Source organism: Nesoenas mayeri (assembly GCF_963082525.1).
Source record: "Nesoenas mayeri genome assembly, chromosome: 4".
Taxonomy (NCBI): domain Eukaryota; kingdom Metazoa; phylum Chordata; class Aves; order Columbiformes; family Columbidae; genus Nesoenas; species Nesoenas mayeri.
Genome location: NC_137540.1, coordinates 30,055,256 through 30,081,342, shown reverse-complemented (window position 1 = coordinate 30,081,342; position 26,087 = coordinate 30,055,256). Strand labels below are relative to the sequence as shown.

Sequence of the window (26,087 nt, the reverse complement as noted above, 5' to 3'; positions counted from 1 at the left end):
GTGACTATACAGGCTGTGCCAGCTCCACCTCCACAGTTGGACTGTTTCTTATCAGCCCAGCTGCCTCAAGCTGCTGTTATACTAGTACTGATCACCATTACCTCTCAGGCATGTCTTCACAGAGAATCTTGAATTTGCAGGTGCTCTCTGCCTCCCAAACCATCTATGCTTGAAGCAACCCATAAAATCAGGGATGCCAAATGTCCATTACTGTTGACTTTCACTACAGTGTGCATAAATCCCCCAGTGACACCTGGTGAAGAGAAAGATCTGCCCTAGCAGCAGTGCTGGAGATGCAATGTGCTCACCCACAGATGCACACTGTCAGCTGAAAAATAAACCTAATACACATCCATGGGGATGGGATTAAAAGGTGAGATGTTTCCTGTGGCTTCCTGGCAGAAACCACAGCACTGGACTGGGTTTACACAACAAAGTGCATATGTGAACCAGGCACAAAACTGCCAATGGGACTGTAGCCTTTCCCAAAATGCAGGGGAAGCAGCAGCCCCGTGTGGTATGGCCATGAGGGCACAGCAACATTTTTCAGCCCTGCACATGGTGGGCAAGAAAACCCCCAGGAGCCTTCAGGGATCAGAGGAAGCTCAGAGGCCAGGCCCTGGCTCTGCCAGCTGTGGCTGTGAAGATCGCATCCAGATGTGGAAACAACTAGAGCAAAGGAGCAAGCCCCCCAACCAGTCCCGAATAGAAACGCTATGACAAGAGAATAATTAATTAAATCAAGAACACTTCACGGGAGGGACTGAATGCCCTACAGGTAGCACTAACAGCCCTGTCAGCTTCCCACAAGTACTCAGTGACTCTGTGTTCAGGTAACAGCCCAAAGGTCATTCAGAAGGCAGAGCCCCTTTACACCAGGCACAGCACTGCCTGAGGGGGAGTGTGGAGGGGTAGTTTTCCTACCCCTCTGGATCTGCAATCCCAGTCCTCTAGAAGTGGAATGAAACAGAACAGCAAAATAAAATTACTTGGGGCTGGGAGGTGAAAAAATAGTCAATTGACTCTGAAAGCTGAATTTCTGGCAAGGGCCCAGTTAAGGTAAGCCTCAAAATGCAACTGTGTAGCATGTCTAACCTCCCCCAAAACAAGCAAACCTCAGTCTCACTGTCTACAAGACAGCAACTGTGCGAGTCAGATTCATGTCTTAGGTGCACTAATGTATGGAGTTATTCAGAATCAAAGCCAATTCATCAGCTGCTACAAAGCAACTGATGGCTTTGTTGCAGCCAATAGCTCTGTTCATTAACTCCAGCTGATAATCTGGCCCTTGGGGCTTGATTCAGACAAATCTTTAATCAACTAAACCCCAACATAAGAAGATGCAAATGCATTAGTGGACAGCCCATTGATTAGAACAGGAATAAAGAGGTGATTTTTCCATGTATGTTTAAGAGCCACGTTTTGTTGGGGTTTGTTTTGTTTTCAAATGTAACATCAGACAGATCCAATATGTCCCTTTAGAGCCAGCTACATAAACCAGAGTCCCTGTCCTTACATATAAAAAACCAACAGTGCAGCTGAGGAGTATGATATGTATTATTATTCTTGATATGCTGCAGTCTCATTACATTCCAGAGCAGTTGCTTAAGTCAATTGCAATGCCCAGAATGCTGGTGATTGCAGTCCAGGGGGCTAGCTGAACTAAAAGCCAACTAGGATGCTGGAGAATAGGTAAATGCAGATTCCCAACAGCTTTCAGAAAGAAGTGAAAGCTCTTCATTTTGCTTCCTGGTAAGAATTTCCCTGCTGAGCAATGCTGCTGTGCTCTGTTGACAGAGATTCTCCTGGAGCTCCTGCAGTTCAGGAATTGCTTTAAACTGATCAACTCTTATGGATGAGGAATGAAGGAGTGATAAGACTTGTAGAGGGGAATCTTACTGAAAAGGTAGAGATTGGATTAAGCTGAAAGGAAATCCATTCTCTACAAGCCCTGCTGAAGCAAGTCCGCTGACAATAGCTTTTTATATATGTAAAATATTAAATGTCACATTTCTCTCCCTTTCTACTCCGAGAGGTTACCCCATCAACACACATCTGCCTTTTCTGTTTATCAAAACCCAGTTTAAGAACTTTTCTTCCACTAAAACCAATGCAAATGTAAACAGTTTAACAACTTCATATTTCTTTTCCTAGCTATGCATCTCTTGGCAAGAAAAGAGAGAGAAATAAGAAAACCTGTGGGGGAAATCCTGGCCTTACAGAGTTTTGTGTGCCTCTCTGGTAAGTCCAGACACTCAGGCCGCTTTGCACTGCCTGGGCTGCTGTGGCTGGTGGGAGCACAGAAACACCTGCTGCAGCCTTAGCTCTTTTGTACTTTTATTTGGATCTAACTTTACCTGTTTGTACTCTTGGTCTGCAAAGCAAGAACCATAAATCCAGCTGAGCATTCAAACCATTTCTGGGCAGAGAACCAAAGCCTCTGCCAGAAGCTACACATTTTCCTTCTTATGCATTAAGAGCACCATACATCGCACAAAGTGGAGTCCCTGCCCTCAACCCAGGCCCTCCATCCTCTCCACTCGCCAGATTCAAGTTTCACAACCCTTTGAACCAACCTTGAATAAAGCCATCACACAGGCAAGAATTCAATGTCACATCTTACCTGCAGCTCCCCTGATTCTCCCAGCTTCCTGCAAGATGAACAGTCTTCTCAAGCCATCATGCAGGGCTTTCCTATCTCTCTTGAGAGGAACTCTTATCCACTCTTATACCTAGGTCTCTGCTGCAACTCGCTCCATCTTTATCAACTGCCTTTAGGCTCTCATCTCCCTCTCTTACTGGGATTAATTAATGAAGAGCACTTGTGCACCTGTCCTCCTGTCACCATGTAGAGTCTCTCCTGTCTCCTGAGCTTACTGCACAACACCAATATATCTGGTGTTTGCAAAGGTGGGGAGAGATAGGAACCTCCTTTCTCACTGTCCTCCCTGGCAAGGTCCAATCTGCCAAGAACGTGGTTTAGAAACCAGTCTTACAGGAAAGGTGGTCAGGGAGTTTTCATCCAAACAGGCATTTTTCTTTCAATGAGCTATTGCTCATATTAATCCACATTGCAGCACTTTGGAAAACATGTCAATCACTTGAGTTTTGAAAGCTAAGCTGAACTGTTTTAACAGTGCTGAAATGCTTTTGCAAAACAGAATTCATTCACCTGGAAAGCTGTGGGTGATCCCAGGAAAAGAAGCATTTAAACCAGCCCATCCCTTCCCCTGCAGACCTTTTTCTCTTTACTATCAAAACAAAGCACTGCACTGTGGTTTTTCTTACCAGTTGCACTTGTTTGTTGTACATCCTACGTTCTCGGCCAGGAACACTGAAAACAAACCTTGTTTTCCCCCAGCAGATGAAAATGTTGTTGTTGTTGTTAATAATAATAATAATAATAATAACAATAATGATAATAATAAAAAATTTTAGTTAGTCACATGCCCTTTTTAAAGAAATAAGATACAGGACTGCAAGAGACAGATAATCTAGTTAAGCAAAACTTGCCAAACAAGTGAAAGAAGTATGACAATTCTTCTGGAGCTGGTATTGGATGCCTTGCAACTTCACGAAAGTGTGTGATCAGAGCAGACCATCAGGAAAGAGCAATATGTACATTGCACCACTACACATGCTTGGATGAACTGGAGAGAGCAGTATGCCCGCACACAGGGAGGCTTCAATGTAGTTTTTTCTTTTTTAACTTGCACTTGAGACAGAGAAGACCAGCTGTCCTGAAGCTGGACACAACCTCCCACATGTGGAGCTATAAAAAACCTGTAAGCTATAAAATATAGCTTTCTTTTTGTCAGGAACAGCTTTCACAAAAGCTCCAGCTTCTATTTTAGCAGAGATTAGGACAATTTAGGGGTTGCCCTCAATTTTGCTGGCTCTTTTTACAGTGTTGTCAATTAGTTTGCAGTAGCTATTCCAGCCTGTATGTGGGCCAGGCTAGAAAGAAAACACACAAAATACATGGGACAGATTTTCTCCCTGCAAACAAAGGAATGGATATAATGAGATGGTTACCACCCCTCTGTGCCTGTGAGAACTGTGTGATCTTGGAGAAATAAATATCCAGTAGGAAAATATGACTGCTGTTCACTCCACCTGTGCTGTCACAGCCGAACAGGCCAGAGAACCTGGCTTTGGTTTTACAATAGAAAAGGGGGATGTGAGAGATGAGTGGCAGACAGGGAAGAGGCTACTCACTCACGTTCAGCCCAGGGAGCAGAAGCCATGTACTGGCTGTGCTGTTTACACTCAGTTTGATGATCTCAGGATATGTCACCAAAGCACAGAAACTCACACTAAAAAATGCAAGACAATTGCTGGTTTCACACATGGCAACATCCAAAAAGTGAAGAGCAGGTGAGAGTGAACAACCAACCACTTCACTCTTGCAAACTGTCCTTCAACATAATCTGAGCCAAGCTGGAAAGGTGAGTGAGTTTGGGAGGAGAGAAAGCACTGCTTCAGGTGTGTGGATGAAGGAGGCATAGCCTGCTGTAGTGTAAGCTGTGTGTCAGAGAAGTTAGGGTGAATACCAGGAAAGCTTTCCCAGCGCAAAGGTGTTTAAGCATTCAGAGTCATGTCAGTAAAGGCAAGGAGATAAATCTGTAATAAAGAATACTACATATCTTTAACCAAAAATGGACCATATGCTCCATTTGCATTTGTCTCACTTCGTAGGACTTACCTGATTACAGTGTCTTGCCTAAACTGCTGTACATCTCTCCTTTTTCTTAGCCAGCATTTCTCCTTTGAATAGCTCGTATACATAAAGATATGGTCACATTGGACACAGAGAGACGTTTGGATATGACCCGAGCAAGTGTCAGCCCTATTTATTCCCATTCCTTCTCTGTTGGAGCCAGGAAAAAACAGGGAAGCCTGTCCACTAGCCTCTGCCTTCAGAGCAGATGCTTAAAGCTTCTGAAACCTAATGGGAGCCCAGGCATTTCAGAAGGGTGAGTAACCCAATGCATGGAGCCAGTGTCTCCCCAGAGGCTTCTCCCTTAGCTTAAGACTTACTAAACCTAAGCAATTTGCCTTGTGAATTAATAGCTTGGTAACTGTCCTTAAAAAAGGATGAGACACAAACATGAGGGAAGAAACGTGATGTGCTCTGAAATCACAGGAAGAGCGGTTTCACGGGTGGCCTCACCTCTGCCGTTTCCCAGGTGGACCTGACCTCTCCTCCTTCCCGATCCCAAAGTGATGCAGCCCAGCGGTCCCTAGGTCAGTGTGGATGTGGACGCTGTGCAGAACCCAGCAGCCATTCCTATGCACCAGCCATCTTCTAACAGGTGCCGAGAAAAATGTGGGCATCGAGCAGTTGTGCTCCAGCTGCCGGAGAGTTTTTCACCAACTTGTGTGAAACACGTCCCTAATGGCTAAGCTCACTTATGTCTTTCTGATGTTATATAAGTGGATTTAGAGAAACAGCACTGCCATGAGCAGGTTTCTAATTAGGAAAAGAAATAAATAGAATTAAGGAATTAAGGCAGAACCTCAGCATGAATGACCCAAATCCTTTCCTTGTGCCACAGTCCACAGCAGGCTATTGGAAAACTTTTCTTCGTTTAGGAAGCTAATTCATTACTATGATGGCACAGCAAAGGCAAATTCCTTTGTAGGCTGGCACCCACACTCCCAAGCTGTTGATCCCACTTAATTTGACTCCTGTAAGTGCAAAGGACAATGCTTTAGGAAGCGGGGTGCTCTGCAATGCAAGCAGCAGTACCCTCACTCACACAAACACTGCTGAAATACAGGTAGCAATGGGGCACCTGTTATTATTTCCTAATTTGCACTGACAAATTTCTGTTGGTCCAAACAGGCAGACTGTCATTACTACTCATAGTTGCCTACTACCATACTGGGTATAGACGTCCAATTAACAATGGCTTTCTTAAGCATCCATAAGTCTCCACAACCTGACCTCAACAGGACATAAGTGCACTTCATGCGTCTCACAAATGAGGCCATATTTATCTAAATACTCAGCTGCAGATTTAAGTGCCTACTTCTTAAAACATTAGCTAGTGAAACTAGTAATTTATAGTTGTCCAAAGAGTATTTTGAAATTTGATGAGGAAATCTTATGGTTTCCACTCACAATGCTGCCACCAGCCACAGAGTGTTTTTGATGGCATTTGAATCCCTAAAGGCATGACGGTTTCTTTAGCTGGTTAAAGCAGTGAAGCAGATACCCTGGGATGTAGTGCTGGTGGCTGGAAAGCTCATGTCCTCAGTAAGTCAGCTGATGCATGAGCAAGAAGCCAGACTTATTCTTTATCTCACTAAAACTGCTATGTTATATGGTATAAAATCTGGATCAGATAGATAATGAACACTGGTAATTATTGGTTTAATAGGATGCTAGCTTGTTTTCTATACTGGTCCTTTTTCTGCTGGGACTGTACCCCTAGGGCTGGGGGTTCTGGGCTTTTTCCCTACTACATGAAGACTACATGGATGAAGTAGAAAAGGCAGACCTCAGTTTTCCTGCCTACAAAGAGAGACTGCCACTTGCAGCACACAGCTGAATGAACCCAGATACCGTAGGGAAACACCCCACTCCTGGCAGTTCGGGTTTGGGACTAATCTTCGGCAGCCACTGGCACACAGGAACCTGGATCATACAACCAGGAATCAAGCAAAGCTCATTAATAAAATGTCCTGTACCACTGCCCAAGCACTGGGCAGTTAGTTGAAGTAGCCTGAAGCCCAGCAGCCAACCACAAGACACAAGTATAGAAACACGGTAAAGGAAACAGCTACTTTTGGAAAGAGGGCTCCAGCTTAGCGTGAGCAGCCAGAGCGACCCTGGTAGCAGGGGAACTGTGCAACCATGTTATCTCAGGGGCTGTTCTGCTCCTTTCCCCTCACCGCAGGAAAGAATACACCAAGATGGGGTCCTCATATCCTCTAGAAGTAGAGAGACACATGGAAATACCATACCTGTAGCTCCACTGATCAAAGTACTTCACTGCAATCATCTGTTACCTTATGCTTTTTTGTACTCTGAGAGAAAACTTCATTTCTTTTGGGGGAGGAAAATGGTTCAGGTTGCTCTGATGCTGATACTCTTGGCTTTGTACATGGTGTGCAGGCATGCTGGTGGGTGGTGGTGGCAGTTTGGTACAGCAGTGACACCATAGGGTTAAAATTCTGCCCTTTACAGCTCAACTCCTGGGTTGCTGAGCTGGATGAAAAATGTTTTGCTGTGTGGCAACCGGCTGCTGAAAGGCTGAGTGAATTCATGCGGAAGGGTTGAGTAGCAGCCGCTGCAGAAAAGCCTATGCTCATCAGCAGCTGTGAAAAGGCAATGGCACTTAACACAGAAGGAAGCAGACTGGTCTCTTCTCTGGCAGGGACAGTGCATGGTGGCTTCACCACACTGAGCTTTGCAAGGTGCCAGGTCCCAGGCCTGAATTTAAAAAGCTCTGTCTTTCAGACATTCACAGATTTAGCCAGAATGGCCAGCAACATTTAAAAGTTCGTTCTTTTCCCATGTAAGCCTACAAATAGAGACCCATAATAATTAAGACAGTGTTCATTTTATTGTACTCAGCATGGAAACCAGGAGATATAAAACAGCAAAACATTAAATTCCTAAGGGATTTGATCATGTGGATAACATTGCTTTAGTATCACTGTAAGACTTCTTCACACGCAAACTCCTGTTGGTATGTCTTGAATGAATGCCACAGTACACCTGGAAGCTTAATATTAGCTTTACTTCATACAGCACATCACATTCAGTCAGTGTAACTATAAAAATAAAAAAGCCACAATAATATTAGTTGTTGTTAGAAGCCCCCAAACTGGTTTTCTGCTGCTGCTGACTGATTCGTGGCCATCATTTTCGTGGTGTTTTGAACAGCCAGGAACTGAAAGTTCACCCCCTGCCCCGGCCCCCGCTTTAGCTCTGGTTACAAACTCCCAATGCTTTTCAGCGTGCTAACGAGACTTATCTTCAGACTTCAGATGTGATTTTACATACCACAAATGCATGGATTTTTCTCCTCCATTTTACTGCAATTCTTTGGGGCAGTGCCTGGACTTGCATTTGACATACTTGAAACTACTGATTATGAACTGGCCTAAAGGAAGTGTTGTCAGGACGACCCTCCAAGGAGAAGGGTCACCTGTTGTAGCAGAGCTGCTGAGAAGCATCTGAGAGACTTGTGTTCTGCAGCAGACTACTGCTGAAGACTTTGCTGTCAGAATTGCCATTTCTTTGTACTCCAGAGGGTGTCAGTCTAAGCAGAAAGCTGACAAAACTTAAGGTCTAGTGTTTTGAACAGGACTTGGTTGACGTGATTCTGTTTCTAATGAGCTCAGATGCCTGTTTTTGTCCGTAGTCTTTGTGCAGAAACCAGTTTGTACATACAAGAGTGGATTTCCACAGAGCTCAGGAGCCAGTGTGCATCTCTGTACACCCCAACCACTGCATTTGCTGTTGACTGTCTAGACATGGAGGCTGGTCAGTTGTGGGGGTTTTATTTGTTTTGGTTTTGTTTTTGTTTTAGCTATGGCTGTGGGAAGTTTTCTAGAGACCAGATAAGGAGAAAATCCTTGTTTCTGTTTTGCAGAGTCATCTAAGCTTGCCTCAAAGTTGTGAAAAATGATAAACCTCTGGCAATCAATCAGAAAAGCAAAGAGAAAAAAGTCTTACTGTATGAGTAATTCATGAGACCTGTATGCATGTACACCCCTTTTAAACATGTACACATGCACACATAAGCTTACCTACAAGCAAATATTTTCCTAGAGAAAAACCTATTTCCTCTGTGTGTGATTTGGCTCAGTAGTAACACAATTTTCTTCTTTAAAGAAGCCTTAATGATGAAAGATGTTGCACATTGCAAAATCTTTCTTGCTGAGATTTGATGGAAAATACACATTATAAACTCAGGGATGGAAGAGCTGCTCAGAAAAGCACAAAGCAGATAAAACAATAAATCTCAGTGTTTAAAAAAACCCAACCCAAACCAAACAAGGATGAAATTCATTCAGCTTGGCTCAATTCAGCTGTAATAATTCATTCTTTCTTTTAAACATCGACACTGACTCGAGTGGGATAATTTAGGCACCTAAGAGAACATTACAGCCATTTCGGGCCCATGGACCACCACGGGCCCATGGACCACCACAGCATCCAGTGACTACAGAGATATTTGGTAGTGTGCAGCATTTAGATAAAGATCTATGTGCATATCATTGGGATGATAGAAAATGCTGACCACTCATACAGGCATCAGAGAGTCATCAAAAAATAAATCATCAGAGGTTCAGACATTACAAAAACAGGGGGAAAAAAGAAAAAGGAAGGGAGAGTTTCCTTCAGACCATAGCCCTTAACTTTCCAATACCATGGAGCCTGTTGATTAGCTGTCTCTCATTCAGAACAGCCATTTCCATAAGCTGGGTGTGAAATACTTACTGTGTCTTGGTAACCTTTTGCATTAATTTTCAAAAGGTGTAGAAGGATAGACACAGAACAAGACAATGGAGCAAATAAAATCTGTAGTTTCCTACAAACTTGGCACATACTGAGCTAAGTAATGAAACACTGGTATGGTATTAATAGATTCCATCAAGTTTCCAAACTGAAAACCAGTGCCAGACAACTTGAACTTTCCATCAATTTCAACACTGATTTTCATTTGGATTTCCACTTCTAACTTTAACACTTCAACATAGTAATGAAATTCAAGAAAAAGCTAGTGTTATCTTTAGAGCATATATTCACCTTTTCTGAATCCTTTGAATATACTTCTCTGAACAGTGCACTTTATAAGCTCTTATATGGTAGTAGCGATAATAAACTGAGGTTGTTTGCCTAGTGGTTTTGTTGAATTGTATTTGGATATATCTATACATACTAGCAAAATATACAGCCTTTGGAAATATTTGTTTTCCTAAAAGCCATGAGACACTAACAATATGAAAAACGTGTAAGCTCAGAATGAACAAATGTGCAACACTTAAGCAAAACATTGGCTTTACAGCCATAGGAATGGGAATTCCTTGTGAAACACCTAAATCATCTTCGTTTTATTTCTCATTGGTCCTTCCGCATGTTTCTCATCCATTCCATCTTGTAGATTTAAAAGAAGGTTTCCTTCCTCTGAAATGGAGAAGACTTATTCTTCTCCCTGTCCTTCCATCTCTTTCCCCACTCTTTTTTCCAAACCAAGTCAGCAGAAGCAAGGCAGGACTTCAGCACTTGTGCCCAAGGCAACACAAAGCCAGCAGACACCAATCAAGCACACACAGACAGTGGTGGAAGTCACAGCCTCATGCTAAATCCAGGACTAAATTGCAAATTGCCTGCATTGCGGTTCTGCTTCAACTCAGGCTTTGCTTTGGCAACATTGAAATACGCTTATTCTCATCTTTCCTAGTGGAAAGCTCCTGAACTGAAACTAGAAGTAATTCTTCCATTCTCATTCACTGCTTTTGTTAATAGTTCTGGCCATGTCAACTTTCCCAGAAGATGCAACCAACAGGGAGGAGCTTACTGGCAATCAGCTTGTTTCCTAAAATTTCTCATCTCGCTACAAACTGCATTTAAGCATTACTTCAGCTGGCTAGGCTGCAACACAGGTCTTTATTTTTTTTTCTCCTCCATACAGATTTGATGTTGAGAATGACAATGGTTTTAATCCTCTTTTTATTAGCCCAAATGGATTTCCTTGGTTGTTAACCATTCAACCAATGCAATGTGATTCTGAGACACTGGACAGAGGAAAAAAAGCAGGGTGGTGGCACACGGACCATGCCCCCCTACCTTCTGCCATACCACTACTCCAAACACACTTTCATTTTTGGTGCTGACAAGACACCAAGAACAGTCTTTCTTGGCTGCTACAAGACCACTGGCATGCATAATATTTGCTAATTGCTCCCCAAAACATGGTTCTATTTTGCTGCTGGTGAAAGATGCATCATCCCTATGAGGATTCACATTGTTATTGTACGCAGGAAAAAGCATAAATTACTAGTGTTAAACTAGCAGGTTGCTTACAGTCTGCCCTAGCAAGGCAAAGTGAAAACCTAAAATACTTTCCATGAGCTATGCTGGTGATTATCAACTCATTTTTGTTGTGTTGGTTTTTGGCAAGTTATTGCTTGGCTTCAAACACATGTCTGCAGGACTTCTGTGCCCACCAGGAAGCGTCACTGACATTTTGCAGTTTTTCTTTGCACTCGTATTTTCCCAGAGTACAAAAGCACAGTGCTCTGCTGACCTCTATGGTTTTTCCAGTTATGCCTGTGCAGTTGTTCAGGTGCATCCACTTGGTAGCCTGCCTGTCAGCGTTTTGTGGCATGTACGTATTGGTGAAGTTTTCCTGGAAGAAGGGTCAGTCAGGGTGGGAGGTGCGGGTGGACTGGTGGATGAAGTCTTAGAGCTGCAAGCAGCTGCCAGGAACCAGAAGAGGTCTCCCATTCCCCATGAAGAAGAGTTAATTCTAGTGCTGGCCCAGCACCCTGCTCATTCATTGCCAAGCCCAGTCTGATTTCAATAAAGCAACTCATACCCATATGCTAGAAATAGTTTGGAGAACTTCAGCTAAACGATATAAAGTTCATGGAAATCGGTGAATGCGCGATAGCCATTTATTCTCCTCTGGAAAAAAATATGACAATCCACTTAAATATTCAGACGGAACATATCTGTAAAGGGACAGTTCAGAGTAAGCTGTCTCACAACAGTACAGTGAGGGGGACAGCAGAGCGAGGGATGCGAGCTGAGCCAAGGGACATGGTTTTGCAGGAAGACAGGCTGGGCAGCAGCAGCGAGGGAGGGGCTGAAGGGAGGCAAAAGGAGAAGCAAAAAGCCTTGGACCTGGACAGGACACAGCAAACATCAGAGAGAACCTCTTCAGGGCTGACACAGACACAATATGGGAAGAGACACAGAACTTGTCAACTAACCTGACCTAATGAGACTGTCAATATTAATCCCACACAAAATTTCACATGAAACTCACATCTTGGACACTGCTAGGAAGGGTGTGGAAACAGCAGTACCAACAGAAAAAAGGCAGGAGATTTTCCTCCTTGTAGGCTGATGTGGGAAGACACACTCTAATGTGGTATTTCAGAATCAGCAGTTCAGCATCAAGTGGGAAAGGACACGAAATAATGTAGAGAAATGGAATAAGGATGTGCCACAAAGCCCCCAGATATACACTAGCGGAAAATCAGGAGTCAATTCAGTACTATGCCTAGGGGCAACACCTTTCATTGACCTAGGTTAAAATACTGTATCTTACAGTATTTTATCTCTCTGCTGGGGAAAAATTGCCCCAAAACAGCTGCTTTGAAAACTTGGCAGTTGATAGACTCAAAAAGTCTGGCCTCTTAAATAAAAGGGAACCATACCAGGTCTGCTTCACAGGGAAAAAAAACAAAACAAAAACTCATTTACACAGTGTGAACTTGTAAGATTTACAGAATAATTTGGAAGAGTAAGATCTACAGAGTAAGTCCAGAGTGTGGTACTAGAGACAGAAATAAATTATCATCATGATTCATGAAAAATCTTTAATGGAATAAAAATAACACCTATTTAACTCTAGTACCCTGCAGGATTACAATATCCAAATCCTCAGTGCTTTGCAGGATTGAAAACTGAATTTTCTACAAACTGTAGGAGTTCCCCAGCCTCCATCATGAACTCTAGTGGACAGAATAAAAAGCTACTGGGAAACACATTTCCCAGGCTGAAAACTAAAAATTGAGAAATGTGACCAACATACATTTGAGACATTACTGTATATCACACTTCTGGAGAAACAGTCACTAAGCTACCTTTTATTAGCAGTTTCTACAACTTTTCTAACATTAGAAATACATAAAAGATTGTCTCAAGATTTCAGTACTTCTGTAAAGTAAATGTTTCAAGTTAACAATATAATGGTTTATAATATAGAGAGCATTAGGTAAAACAAAATCTGCACAGGCTAAATAAATGGTATTCAGGTTATGAAAGGCAAGAAAAGCACTAAAATTCTGAAAAAAAAAAAAAAAAGTAGAAGATTTGTCTAAGGACTTTAAAGGGAAAAAAGTCAGTGTAACACACTAGACATGTAGGTTCATGGATCCAGATGCACAGGACAGTCTGTTCCTATGGGAAAACATTACTGTGCATCTCTGAAGAGAGAAAAAAAATGCACCCCACTTTACAGAGTGATTTAGAGGAGAGGTGCTCAGCACCATGGGATGCTGGAAGCAGGGGCTGCCCACCCTGGCTGAGGAACCAGACCAGCTCGCTGCTTTTGAAGGACATGGCTGGAGCACCACAGCATGAGGGTACCATCCCATTGGGTGCAGGTACATCTGCTGATGTGCTGATGCATCGCCTGCTTATATCTTAAGCATGGCTGATGCAGGAGAGAAAACCCCACAGAACTTTTCCTTTTCTCATCTCCCCTTCTGGCCATCAAAATCTCATTGACTTCACTTCTCCCAATGAGATAATCCTTTAGCCTTCATCCTCACTCTTTGCCTGATTCTCCATTTCAATAAGAGGGGAAGATCTGGCTCTCTGGGGCTCACGTGAGAATGGTTCCCACAGTATCCACAGAAGTGAGACTGGTCAGTGATGAATGTCTGCAGCCTTTTCACGTACTTGCCTCAGCGTGGGTAACTTACACACCAGGAAAGTTGTCTTGTATTAGGTCTTTACAGGTGTCGGACCTTAGGTTCACCTCACCCAGCTTCCCCCAGCCCACTCCTTTGTGTAAGACCTTGTGATACACACAAATAGCTTTCCATAATGACTCTGACAATATCTCTGCCTCTTGCTTTAGCAGAAGGTGCTGCTCTCCCTGCAACAATGTGGCAATTTTAATTTGTGCTCTTGCTAAGTGCCTAGCATTTCATCTGACAATAGTTGGGATGGGGGCATAATGTGGAAATACACCAGCTGTGGCAATAATAATGGTGTGACGGAGCATGTGGCTACTCAGAAAACAAAGGGGAATAATTTTCCACTGTTGCTGCATCACAACCCCAATAACACAACTGAACACCAGGACTCGAGACTTGAGGGGAGGGAGAACCATGTCAGTCTAACACAGAAGCAGGAGTGGGTCGTACACAGCAATTAGGACGCCTAAAATTCTGCAGCATGGACTGGAACACGTTGTGCTGCCTCCCTTTCAGTTTTTTATTTGAGGATGTATCTGAGGAAATAGATTTCCGGGTCTGACTGTTCTGGGCCCGAATCAATTTCTCGTGTTCCCGTATTTGTCTCTGTAAGTGGTTCTGGATGGCAATTCCCAGGGATTCTGGATCAAGGGAAGCACCATAAACTTCCCATGTCATGCCTTGCTCATCCCAAACAACATCCCTGACGTGCTTGGTCTGCTTCACCTGCACTTTTGCCTCCATGGCCGGAGTGGGCTGCTGTTTGTTTTCTCCCAGGTTTGGCAAGGCCTGAGCTGAAGCAGGAACAGCTGCTTTGTGGACCTCAGATCTGGACTCCTTGGCTTGGAGGTCCTTCTGCTGGGGAGCTGCTGATGCCTCCAAGGGAGGGGTGAGATGTGCAGAACTCACACTCAACTTGGGTGTCAGTCCTGCCTGAAGACTCTGGCTGCCAGCCATCTGAGCTTGGCCAGCATCTCCCTGGCCTCTGCTCTCCTCCTTTTCATCTGCATCCTCTGAGCACGCTTTTATGTGCACAGTGGTAGGCTGGCTGCTAACATTCATCACTCCTTTAGGATCAAGCATCACTGAGTCTTCTTCCTTTGGTTTTACCGCAGACTGATTAGGGATGGCCTCCCCTTGACTCGCACCCTTACTGTGCAGATGCTTTTGGTCAGAGCTGCCCAGGACCTCCTTCTGCTTGACTTCACCACCTGTGCTACAGAGTAAAGGCAACTGACTGCTTCCTGCATCATGGACAAGATCCCGCATGTTGTTCTCAGTTCCTGGGAGAGCGGCAGCAGAAGTGGTTCTTGGTTCACCAGTGCCAGAGTCAGACTGTGCTGGAGTTCGATTACTGGAGTCAACTGCAAGCTGCTCAACAGGGATAGGCTTTGGTAGGACTGAAGCATCCATTGGCAGCTGAGCAGCATTGTTGCTGCTGTGAGTTGCACCAATCATTTCAGCATTACTCACAGATGTTCCTTGGGAGGCAATGGCTGCAGGGGAGAAGGGGAGAGCAGGTTTTGCATTATCTGCTGACACCAGAGACATCACATCAGATGGGTCTCCAGGTAGTTTGACAGGCTGGGTTTGGGCTGAAGCAGTCATAGCCATAACAACAGTTGATTTTGATGTGATACCAGGAGAACATGGGGACTTTTGTTGTGAGGAGAAACTGTCAGTAAGTGCAGATTGGCTCAGCCTCATAGCTCCTTGGTAAATAATGTGCAGTTCTTCCTTCTCCTCTGAAGCAGGATTCCCTTTTAAGAAGGCAGCAAGGATGCTGGGGCTGGTGGAGGCAGATTTGCTCTCCACAGTAGCGACGGCCTGAACCTCAGCATCTCGCCATGTCCTGCTTACTGCTTCCTGAGTTAAAGAGCTGCTCTCCGGCTGAACTGTCATTGTACCAGTTTCTCTGAATTTGGAGAGCTGCGTGCGGCCTGGAGTTTCCGGCTTGGCATCTGCATTATGTACAAGATGTGGACTTTCATGGCTAGACTGGGCTGGTGCCTTGTTGCTCTGCACCACTTCAGTTTTATCTGTGGGAAGCAACTCCATGGTCTCTGCAACCCCACTTTTTGCCTCCAAACTGGTCTGTGGGTTTCTCCCCAGGTCAGCTTCGATGTGCTTCACTGATGAAGCTGATTGACATGCAATAGAACCATTTTTTTCTGCTCTGTCTTTTCCCCCTCTTTGCAGAGGGTGTCCCTGAGAAGTACAACAGGACTCATTATCTCTAACAGAGTCACCCAGGGAAGAATAATTTAACACTTTGAGTGCTGGCTGATCATCAGTTCCCAGAGGTTTCAGGGCAGACTCATCCATTTGTGTCAGGGAGCTCATTTTCACCTGGCTGCCCTGCACAAACTGCTGGGAGCTCTGGGGGGCTGGCATCATCTCTGGCCCCTGCCCTGCCAAGGGGGTTCCCGCTGCAGTGGGGGCTGGTGCTGCCAGTCCCTGGCTGCCTGCTGGCCAGGAGTAATGAGCAGGCTCTACGGCTGCAGGACACCCCTCCGCAGCTTTGCTGGTGAGCCCTGGAGGGAAGGCTTCCTGCTGGCTAGCATCATCCTTGTGGCATTGCTCACACCTCTGCACACTGGAAGCTGCCGTGCATTTCAGGTTGAACAAGCAAACTCTAGCAGAGCCAGATGGCATACATGGAAAGCCATTGCTGGCCCTCTCTCCATTGGGTAGGTGAGGCTGGCGCTTCGCAGACTGCAGGTCTCTCAAGTGGTCCTGCTCCACAGAAGCTGTGACTAGGGAAAGCTTGGCAGATCTCAGAGGATCTGGCACAGTCCCCATGAACTGTCTTCGAGATGTGGTTTGTCCTCAGCTTCTCCTCAGAGTTTTCTTGCCAGGTGGTGGGTATAACAGGACAGGCTGTCAGAGACAGGTTTCCTGTAAAGCTAATCTGTTAAATGAAAGAAACACAGTGTTAGCAACAGTCAGATTTAAGAAGAAAAAGCACCCAGAACAGATTGATTTTACAGCTTGGAGAGAAACACTTGCAGGTAGGAGAGAAAGTGAAGCATCTGATTCTTCCTAAAAGTCACATAAAAGGCACAGATTTCAAGGATCTCCCAATTCCAAGGTCTGGATGAAGAAGAAAATACTAGTGACAAAGCGACAACAGCTGCTCTGTTGTTGATATATTAATGAAAACATAATGATATGCCAAGAGGGAGGAAAACACCCTAAATATGAAGTGAAAGCAGGGATGAATGGGAATGGGAGCAGATTATGTGTGGAAGTTTGAGATCACAAAGTAAACTCCCTGTGATAAAATCCTCTAGCAAGCCCCCTGTGAAAGGAAAGGTGCTACCTTGCCTGTTGTGTGTCTGTGAAGAAGAGAGCTGATTCCCGCAGGATCCACCCTGTGACCCACACCTTTGCTGAGCACCAGTTTCCCCTTCTTCTCACGAAGAATCCTCCTCTAACTCCACTACAAACAAGGACATGGTCACAAGGGGCAACAGGTCAATTCAGATTAACATGGATGAACTCAGACCTCACTGGTAAAAGGAATACAGAAGGATGACACCTGCTGATAAACACCAAAAGAAGGTACTGCACCATACAGCACTGGGGCTGTGCACATACTGTTTTCACATTTAGATCCTTTGAAATGATTAAAAGGAAGCCAGCTCGATTAATAAATGGAGGCACAGATGATCTAGAAATCAATTTATGAACAGGTGCTATGAAACTGGAAGGGGAATATTGCAGCACCACAGAACAGGTGTAGCCAATGCCATGCCCAGTAAAACACTGGGGAAGGATTTTAAGTAGGTGGAACAAGGTTATCTGGGTTGAAATCCAGCCAGGACTGCAGTGAAGCCATTGCTTCAAAGAAGAGGCGATCTCCAAATGTGCTTGTTGGCTGGCCTTTTAAAACGACTTAGCACTGCCCAACCTGGATTCTGCTAGAGGCTAAGGGCTGGATGGGTCCCTGTCAGTGTCAGCAGAGGGGTGGTGGCCATTTACAAAGTTCCATGCCAGTCTTCCTTTAAACTGCAGGCTCCCTACGCTAGTGTTAAAGGCTTTCCCCAGCTTATGCTGCCAGCAAAGCATGGGTATGAGACTTGGGAGACGCACCTAACATTTAGTTTTATGTTAACCAGAGGGTGATGCTGGTAAAATTATTTTACCTTTGTGTGCCCATGTCTCCGCAGGCACAGAGTGGGGTCTCCTTTCCTACATCACTTGGGAGACGCTGCTGGAGGGAAACGTGCGATTGCTCAGCTGTTCCAGACTCTCCCTACCCACTAGCTGTATCAGCAGAAGCCCTTTCCAGAAACATCTCTACTCTCCTTCTCTCAGCCTGAATGGCACTGGTATGACTTCTTTAGTTTCTGTAAAATTAATCCTAAATTTCAGCACTCTAGGGTGCCTAGAAAGAGCAATGGGAGAAAAATACTCAATGAAAGGAAAACGAAAACAAACACAGGCACCCTAATTTTCTGAGAAAAGGAAAATACTGTGACTTATTATTTATTCATTAAGCTTTACATTTTTCAGATATTAACAATTTATTATTTTTACACTGTCACTTTAGGCTTTGTCCAACCACAGATATGCAGTAGTAGTGAGGTGGGTTGCAAACTGGCTTAAGGAGAGAAGCCAGAGAGTGGTAGTCAATGGTGCGGAGTCTAGTTGGAGGCCAGTATCTAGTGGAGTGCCTCAGGGGTCAGTACTGGGGCCAGTATTATTCAATATATTCATTAACGATTTAGACGAGGGAATAGAGTGCACTATCAGCAAGTTTGCTGATGACACTAAGCTGGGAGGAGTGGCTGACACGCCAGAAGGCTGTGCTGCCATCCAGCGAGACCTGGACAGGCTGGAGAGTTGGGCGGGGAATAACCTAATGAAATTTAACAAGGAAAACTGTAGAGTCCTGCATCTGGGCAGGAACAAGCCCAGGTTCCAGTATAGGTTGGGAAATTACATATTAGAGAGCAGTGTAGGGGAAAGGGACCTGGTGGTCCTGGTGGACAACAGGATGATCATGAGCCAGCACTGTGCCCTTGTGGCCAGGAAGGCCAATGGCATCCTGGGGTGTATTAGAAGGGGGGTGGTTAGTAGATCGAGAGAGGTCCTCCTTCCCCTCTACTCTGCCCTGGTGAGACCCCATCTGGAATATTGTGTCCAGTTCTGGGCCCCTCAGTTCAAGAAGGACAGGGAACTACTGGAGAGGGTCCAGCGTAGGGCAACAAAGATGATTAAGGGAGTGGAGCATCTCCCTTATGAGGAAAGGCTGAGGGAGCTGGGTCTCTTTAGTTTGGAGAAGAGGAGACTGAGGGGTGACCTTATTAATGTTTATAAAAATATAAAGGGTGAGTGCCATGAGGATGGAGCCAGGCTCTTCTCGGTGGCAAACAATGATAGGACAAGGGGTAATGGGATCAAGCTGGAACACAAGAGGTTCCACTTAAATTTGAGAAAAAACTTCTTCTCAGTAAGGGTGACAGAGCACTGGAACAGGCTGCCCAGGGAGGTTGTGGAGTCTCCTTCTCTGGAGACATTCAAGACCAACCTGTACATGTTCCTATGCGACCTCATCTAGGCGTTCCTGCTCCAGCAGGGGGATTGGACTAGATGATCTTTTGAGGTCCCTTCCAATCCCAAACATACTGTGATACTGTGATCCTGTGATATGCAGTCTGATGGGTTAAGCCAGGCCTGGGAAACTGTGATCCTGACCCTGAAGTATCTCAAGCGTTCTGTGACTGCAGCCCCGCATCACCCCAAAATGGCTTTGCAGCAAGGCTAATGATTGCAAAGCCTGAGTTCATGTAAACTAGACTGCAAATCTGTGGAAGTTTGTGACCGCATTTTGTGCTCACTTTAAAACCAGACAACGTAGCCCTGAAGAAAGGAACAGATGGCTTTGGGCATCTGTTTGTCTAAATTCTGTTACTCTCTTCTTTCCTTTTCCAAATATAGATGCAAACTAAACCAGTATATACAATTGGGCAGGTCATATTTCTTTCCCGAGTTTATTTAAGAACAACTGAACAAACAATAGAACAAAACCAACCCCCATTTTTAGGATGAGATGTACTACTCGGCAAACAGTTTCAGAAGAAGAGAAGGCAAAGCAAAGTTGTTTGACTCTTCACTATACAAGAACTGGGAAAGGCAATCTGCGCGCCAGAGCACTGTCTTTAACTCATATCCACTCAATGGCGGGATGATTCCTAATTTTTCAGTTAAGTGAATTAGTTCTGATCTGAACCCCCACATGAATTTTCCTCAACTGTTTAATGGCTCTTCCCCAGAATCACTAGAAATACATATTTAAGCAACTGCTGCTTGTGCTAATCAAAAGTGATTCTGATACTGAGCCTTCAACATACAATGTTGATGGAGAAAATTCAGCGCCCCCCCAAATCACGTGGACCTATTCTCTGGTGGGAGGCAACAGAGCATAACCCAGACATTTTCCTTGACCCTTGCACGTGAGTTGGAGACTCGGTCATTCTACTGCCTGGGACAACTCTGAAAATGAGTTAGTTAATGAGAAAAAGGTTTTTATAAAGATTTCATTGTTGAAGTCATGGGAGCTATTTTCTTGTTAGCTCTTCACTAAGCCTGCTAATGATAGGAGCCAAAGGCACTGTAATAGTCTAAATAAATGCAGCAATTTCTGACAATGCTGTTTCTTAAGAATTAACAAAAATCAGCATGAAATGTAAGTCTTACACAAGAGAAAAGCAAACAAACTCAACTAATTACAGAATTGAAAGGGCATTTTTATTATTTGAGTCTTATTTATGATTATTGTCTAATTTTTATTATTGGAGACCTATTATATAGGAGTGAAGAACAGCACTGGGACCTGTGGGCAACACTATTCAAACTGCCCAGGCAGCAAGAACTGAAAACAAAAAACACTGACTGCAGGCAAATATCCAGAAGAAACAGGAATACAAAACTTGGTAGCAGGCCAAAAACTGTGTCAAACCAAATCAAGATCATTGATGAATTTTTCAAGTGTTTTATGTCTGACCTGGAGCAATCATCCAAAATTTTCTTTTATCAGGAGGTGAAATTAGTAACTCCACATCAATTTTTAGTAATAAGATATTTTCTACACCAACACAGTTCTCCTTTACCTGCTTCTTTCATACCAAACTAGTCTGCCTGACTGTCAATCTTATCTCAACATAGAATTTTTCTGGACCTTTTGCAACAAGAATTTTCTAACTATGACGAAGTCTACATTTGGCTTACATGGTCTGGGAGAGTCCCTGCATGGTCAGCAGACGTTCCTGGGCTCTTGTCACTGAGTAGGTCTTTGTGTGCCAAAAACACCCCAAAACCCAAACCTCAAGAAGTTTCTAGGCAACTCAATGCTGACAACTATTTTTTTTTTCAGTAACACCCAAGCCCCAGTAAAATAACACTACAAACTTCCCTCTTGCTGCTTATGAGAATGTCAACAAAACCAGGAAGTCTGCACATTTAACAAAACAAAACAAGAAATTTCCAGGAAATTCCAGCAGAAGGTTCTGTCTCCCATTCCCTCTTAAAATATCTGAGAATCTGCAAAACTATAAGTAAGACTGCCAGCATCTCCACCTACTCTCAATTTTAAAAAGCATTTAAAAACAAATAATGAAAAATAATTAAAAAGCAGCTCCCAAACCAATCAAGCACCCCCTACTCAATTCTGGATTCTTATCTGCTTTCCATTCCTTGAGCCCTCTCCTCATCCTTGTCTCTACAAATGGAAGAACTATTTGTTCTTAACAGTTCTAATCTCATTATGTGATCCCTCAGCTCATCATGAAAATCATCAGACAACTGCATGGGTTAAGGACACAGACAAACATCTGCTGAAGTAGCAATTCAGCCTCACTTCTCCTCTCCTGATCCAAGGAAAAGAGAATGGCATGCTCTAACTCATACTACACCACTGACTGTATAGAACATGAAGCACATTTATTTAAATTTTAAACACATACATGCATTTGCACCCTTCTCATTCTGCACCCAGTGTTTTGTGTGTGTTTCTCCCCCTCCCCCAGCTCATTAAGTTGTTTCTCTCTGTAAATGCTGTGACTTCCTCTTTTTAGTGCCAAAGGGTGTTTATTATTGTTTGTTTGTGAAAAATTTGATTCATGGGTTATTTTCTCCTAATCATCTGTGGCACAGAAGGCTGACACTACAAATGAAGGACAGCACAAACCAAGGACATATTCACCAAAATACAAAAGAGGTTGCCTGAAGAGGTAAGGTACATCTGTTGGTGTGCTTTGGGACACTGATAGGAGACAGACTCTTATGCTACAACCATGTAGCAAGAGGCAACAGGCGCTGCCCACAGGCACCTTGCATACATGTGGTTCCCCCAAAAGATGAGGATGGCATTTCAAGAAGAAGGTGCACAAAGTCCCACTTCCACTCCAACACCTGGGGACAGCACATTATTACCAGGCCACAGCTGCAAACACCATAGGGACCTGTGCCAGGGACAGATGGGGAGGTGGATGGAAGAAGCAGTAAGTTCAACACCATGAGGCTGCAGCAGCCTCCGTGCAGGCGTTATGCAAAGTGCGTGACTGTATGCAGTGGTTTGATTTTGACTGTCCTCTGCTGATTCACTTTATCAGAACTGAGCTATGGGTTATAAGTCCAAAGGGAAAAACACAGGGTAAGTACTTAAGAAAAATGTCAGGCTCTGCTTGTCCTTGCTTTGTAATGGCAATAGATGGAGGAAAATCTGGTGAAAAGTCAAGGGTAAGATGCAGTGCCACTTTATGGGTGCACCCTGGTTTTGCAAAACTCTTTCAGGTTTCCAGTAGGAAAATAGAGTTGATCTGTGCTCGAACACTTTTTAAAGAAGGGAATACCAATATTTAAAAGCAGTAGAAAGTATAGTCTCAAGAAGATTGCTAGAAATCAACATTTGGAAAGGAGATTGAAAATCCTGATTAAGAATTTGTGGCATCATCTGTTGCCCTTGAAGATATGAGCTTTCAAGCTCACATCCTTTCCAAGGATTAAAAGCCTTTACCATGGGAAGCCAAGATCCTCACATAATTGCAGCCTCTAGGACCTCCCAAAAGAGCCCCATGCATGGTCAGAGCGGGGTGTTGCAGGGAGGAACCACAGGAAGGCTGGGTGGCAGCCTAAACCCTGCTTCTGCACGCACCACCTCCACACCCTTCTCCCCACACCGTCCCCTGCTCTGCCCCATGTCCCCATCCAGCTCCTCTACTTTCCCCCTCAGTTTGTGCTCCGCCGTGCTCCCGAGTATTGTCTCCAACAGCAGAGAGGGGTCTCGGCCTGCAGCACGGGACTACAGACAGACTCTCTCTTTGCATGCCTGCTCCCAGGGTTGCAGTGCCCTGTAAAAAGGCTTTCTTCAGCAAGGCATTTAAGTATGCGAAAGTCCCTGCTGAACATCAGGCTTGCTGCAGAGCACCACCAAGAGCCTGGCAGTCTTTCTTCTCCAAGGTGAAAAGGAAGGATAAATGGTTTTATGAAAACAGCCAAATCAAACAACAACTACAGCAACTGGCAGCCAGCTATAACGGTTGCATAAGCTACAGTGACATCCTACCTCATATCCCTGTCCACCCTAGAGGGGATGTGACATGTAGACAAAACCCACAGGGACATGTATTTGTGTTTTTTGTTTGTTTTTAATTTATTTTTTTATTTCAGTATATGAAATTGGAAGCAACTTCTAAGGAAATGCAGCCTGACTTCAAGGGTAAGCCACATTTCAGGAGGAACATCTGTGTACATGCTTCTGACGTGCACATGAGAGGAAACCAGCAACCTGCTGTCCACATCAGGCAGGTGACTCTGTTTCACAGAGCTCACTGCCACGTTATTTTTCTTCAGCTTATTATTGAGTAAAAACAAGAAGTGGTGTTTGAGGGATGTGAACAGGAGGGTGGTAAGGACCTTTCAAACACTGCTTTCATGTTTGATGTTGAAAGCAACATAACTGTCCATCAACCAACTGGGAAATTCATTCTTTATCTATCCTGCTATGTTTTTCTGTCTGACAAAAGTGTAGTGAAATCTAACTCTCATTAATGCATTTCATGCAACTGAATGTATTTGAATGTCAACAGCTGGCAAACAAAAGCCCTGCTTTTTGAGAGAGCAGCTTAACAATGGCAAACAATAAATACCTTTTTCCTACACAGCAATGCCCATATGATTTCATTATAAAGCAGAGTGATCATATTTAGAGGTGAAAGGATAATGCTGGCTCAATGGCCATGGAATTCTTGCTTTCTCCGCTAAGACTCCCAGTCAACTAACAGCAACCAGAATGGTGAGGTTTATGTGGACATTCATCCATTGGAAGCTGGACCAAGACCAAAACCACATTTTGTGTGGTCAGAAAAACAGAACTACTGTTGAGTAGCTGTGTCTTGGAAAGGGTGGCTCTATGGGACAAAGGATGTTATCTATTTCTAACATGCTTGCAGATCCTCAAAAGCAAATTTTCTGCACTGAATGCAAACACTCATCATATGATTGAAGCAACCCCAGTAGCAGTCGTAGCACCTTAGTTAATTGGGCATGATTTGCTGCTGAGGAACCATGTTATTGGTGCCCAATAACAGAGGAATATCTTTTGCATAAGGTAAAAATCAACTATGATTTTAAACTCTCATGCACCACCTTAAAAATGTTCTTCTCATGTATCACATTAATCTAGTGAAGACACTAGGCTCAATATTAGAGAAGGCAATAGTTTTATACATAACAGGCACCTGGCAAAAGACATATCCATTCTCATTTACAGGTGTTATCCTAACAGAAAACAAATACTCCAAATGGCATGTAATTAGAGAAGAAGGATGCAGTACCTAACCAGTCATTACTGTAGCAGAAATTTGCCATAGTGTGTGATTAATCTAAGAAGGGCACGATGATGATCTCACCATGTCTGCTCTTGCCCCCTGGCTATCAGAAACACAACTAATGTGAATAAAGAGGCTGGCAACTGAAACAGCTATCACCGCGGCTCTTTTTTTAAAGAAAAAAACAGTTAAAAATATATTGCCTTCTTCCTGCTGCCACCTCAGCAGTTGCTTCCTGTTCCTTTACGCTCTCACTTGGCTCTGCTGCTATCTGTCATTGACAATAAGACCAGTAAAAAGAACAAAATAATCTCCTAAGTAAACCACCTCCTGCTAAACACCTTCTCAAAAAAACACAAGAGGAAGCGCTGTGTGCTGGGCCACTTTTTGTCTGATGTATTGAGGCTCTGCAGGAAACCAAATGGCTGCAGGTTGGAAGCCTTCAGTGTTGAGATAAAATCGGAGCAATTCAGTGGTGTCTTTACAACTTTGGTAAATGCTCTTTTGAGGGCAATGACTCAAATCTGTACATCCAGTGAAGGACTCTAGCCTGCTCACCCCAAGTCACACGAGCTTACAATATGACTTTGGTGGGACTGTTACATGAAAAGCTGTAATCTCAGTCTCAGACTCTTCTTTTTCTTTACTTGAGGCTATATACACTTTATTTTTTTGAATGCTGACCCTAATGGAATTGGACCAAACCAGGGACTAGCACCTCATTCGTTATTTTTTTTTAACTGATGTACTTCATGTGGAATACTGCATGGGGAGGCAGGAGGTGCTAACCAACTAGGAACAGGATGACACATCCCAAATGGTACCTTGCAAAGCCAGGAAAAATGACAGTTGTTACTTAAGATAGTTAGTGACACTATCATGCTTTCTATCCAGAGACGATGGACAGCCTAACCACATACACAGCACTGCAGCTGTGTGAGGGCTTCCAGCCACTCGCCACTAATGAAGGCAAGTGCTAGATAGGAACATGTTTGTAAAATATTACCCCTGCAAACCACACGGTTTCTTCTTCAATCTCCACCCAGAGCTGACAGATCATTGAAAGACATATCTGAGAAACCTCCCAGATGACAGCAACTGCCAATGCTGCGTATTTGATCAGGTAAAACTGAGAGAAACTTATTACTTTTCTGGCTCTTAGCTTGAGAAAACGAGGTATTGGCATAGATACCATTTCAGCATTGGTAAAAATCAACCCCCAAACCTCACCTAACTTTGAGTTCTGAAATTCCCTTTATAACCAGAGAGCTCTTCAGGACAAAGAGAAGCTCCTTAAGTCCTCTCCATCCATCACACAGATATGCTTGAATAAAGCAAGTGCAGTGCTTTCCCTTGGTGAAGAAGCCACCTCACCAAGTCACTCTCTCAACACCTCCGCCTTCCTGCAGCAAAGAAAAACACCAACAGCTGTGCTGTACAACAGCATATTTTGGGAACAACTTGTTATTTGCAGTCTATCCCACAGGTGTCTGATGGTAATAGCTTTTCAGAATTGCCCTTGCAGGCAGCCCACGGGTGTAAAAATCTCTCACACTAACAATCACAGGAACCATC

General features: G+C 44.0%; 1 protein-coding gene across 1 annotated transcript; it reads right to left on the bottom strand.

Annotated features, from left to right (window-relative positions):
* Window positions 1–14,094: 14,094 nt before the first annotated feature.
* GPRIN3 (GPRIN family member 3) lies at window positions 14,095–16,479 on the bottom strand (the record flags this gene model as incomplete). Its single annotated transcript, XM_080343111.1, has 1 exon — window positions 14,095–16,479. The coding sequence occupies one exon, from the start codon at window positions 16,477–16,479 to the stop codon at window positions 14,095–14,097; it is 2,385 nt and encodes a 794-aa protein (XP_080199237.1).
* Window positions 16,480–26,087: the final 9,608 nt, after the last annotated feature.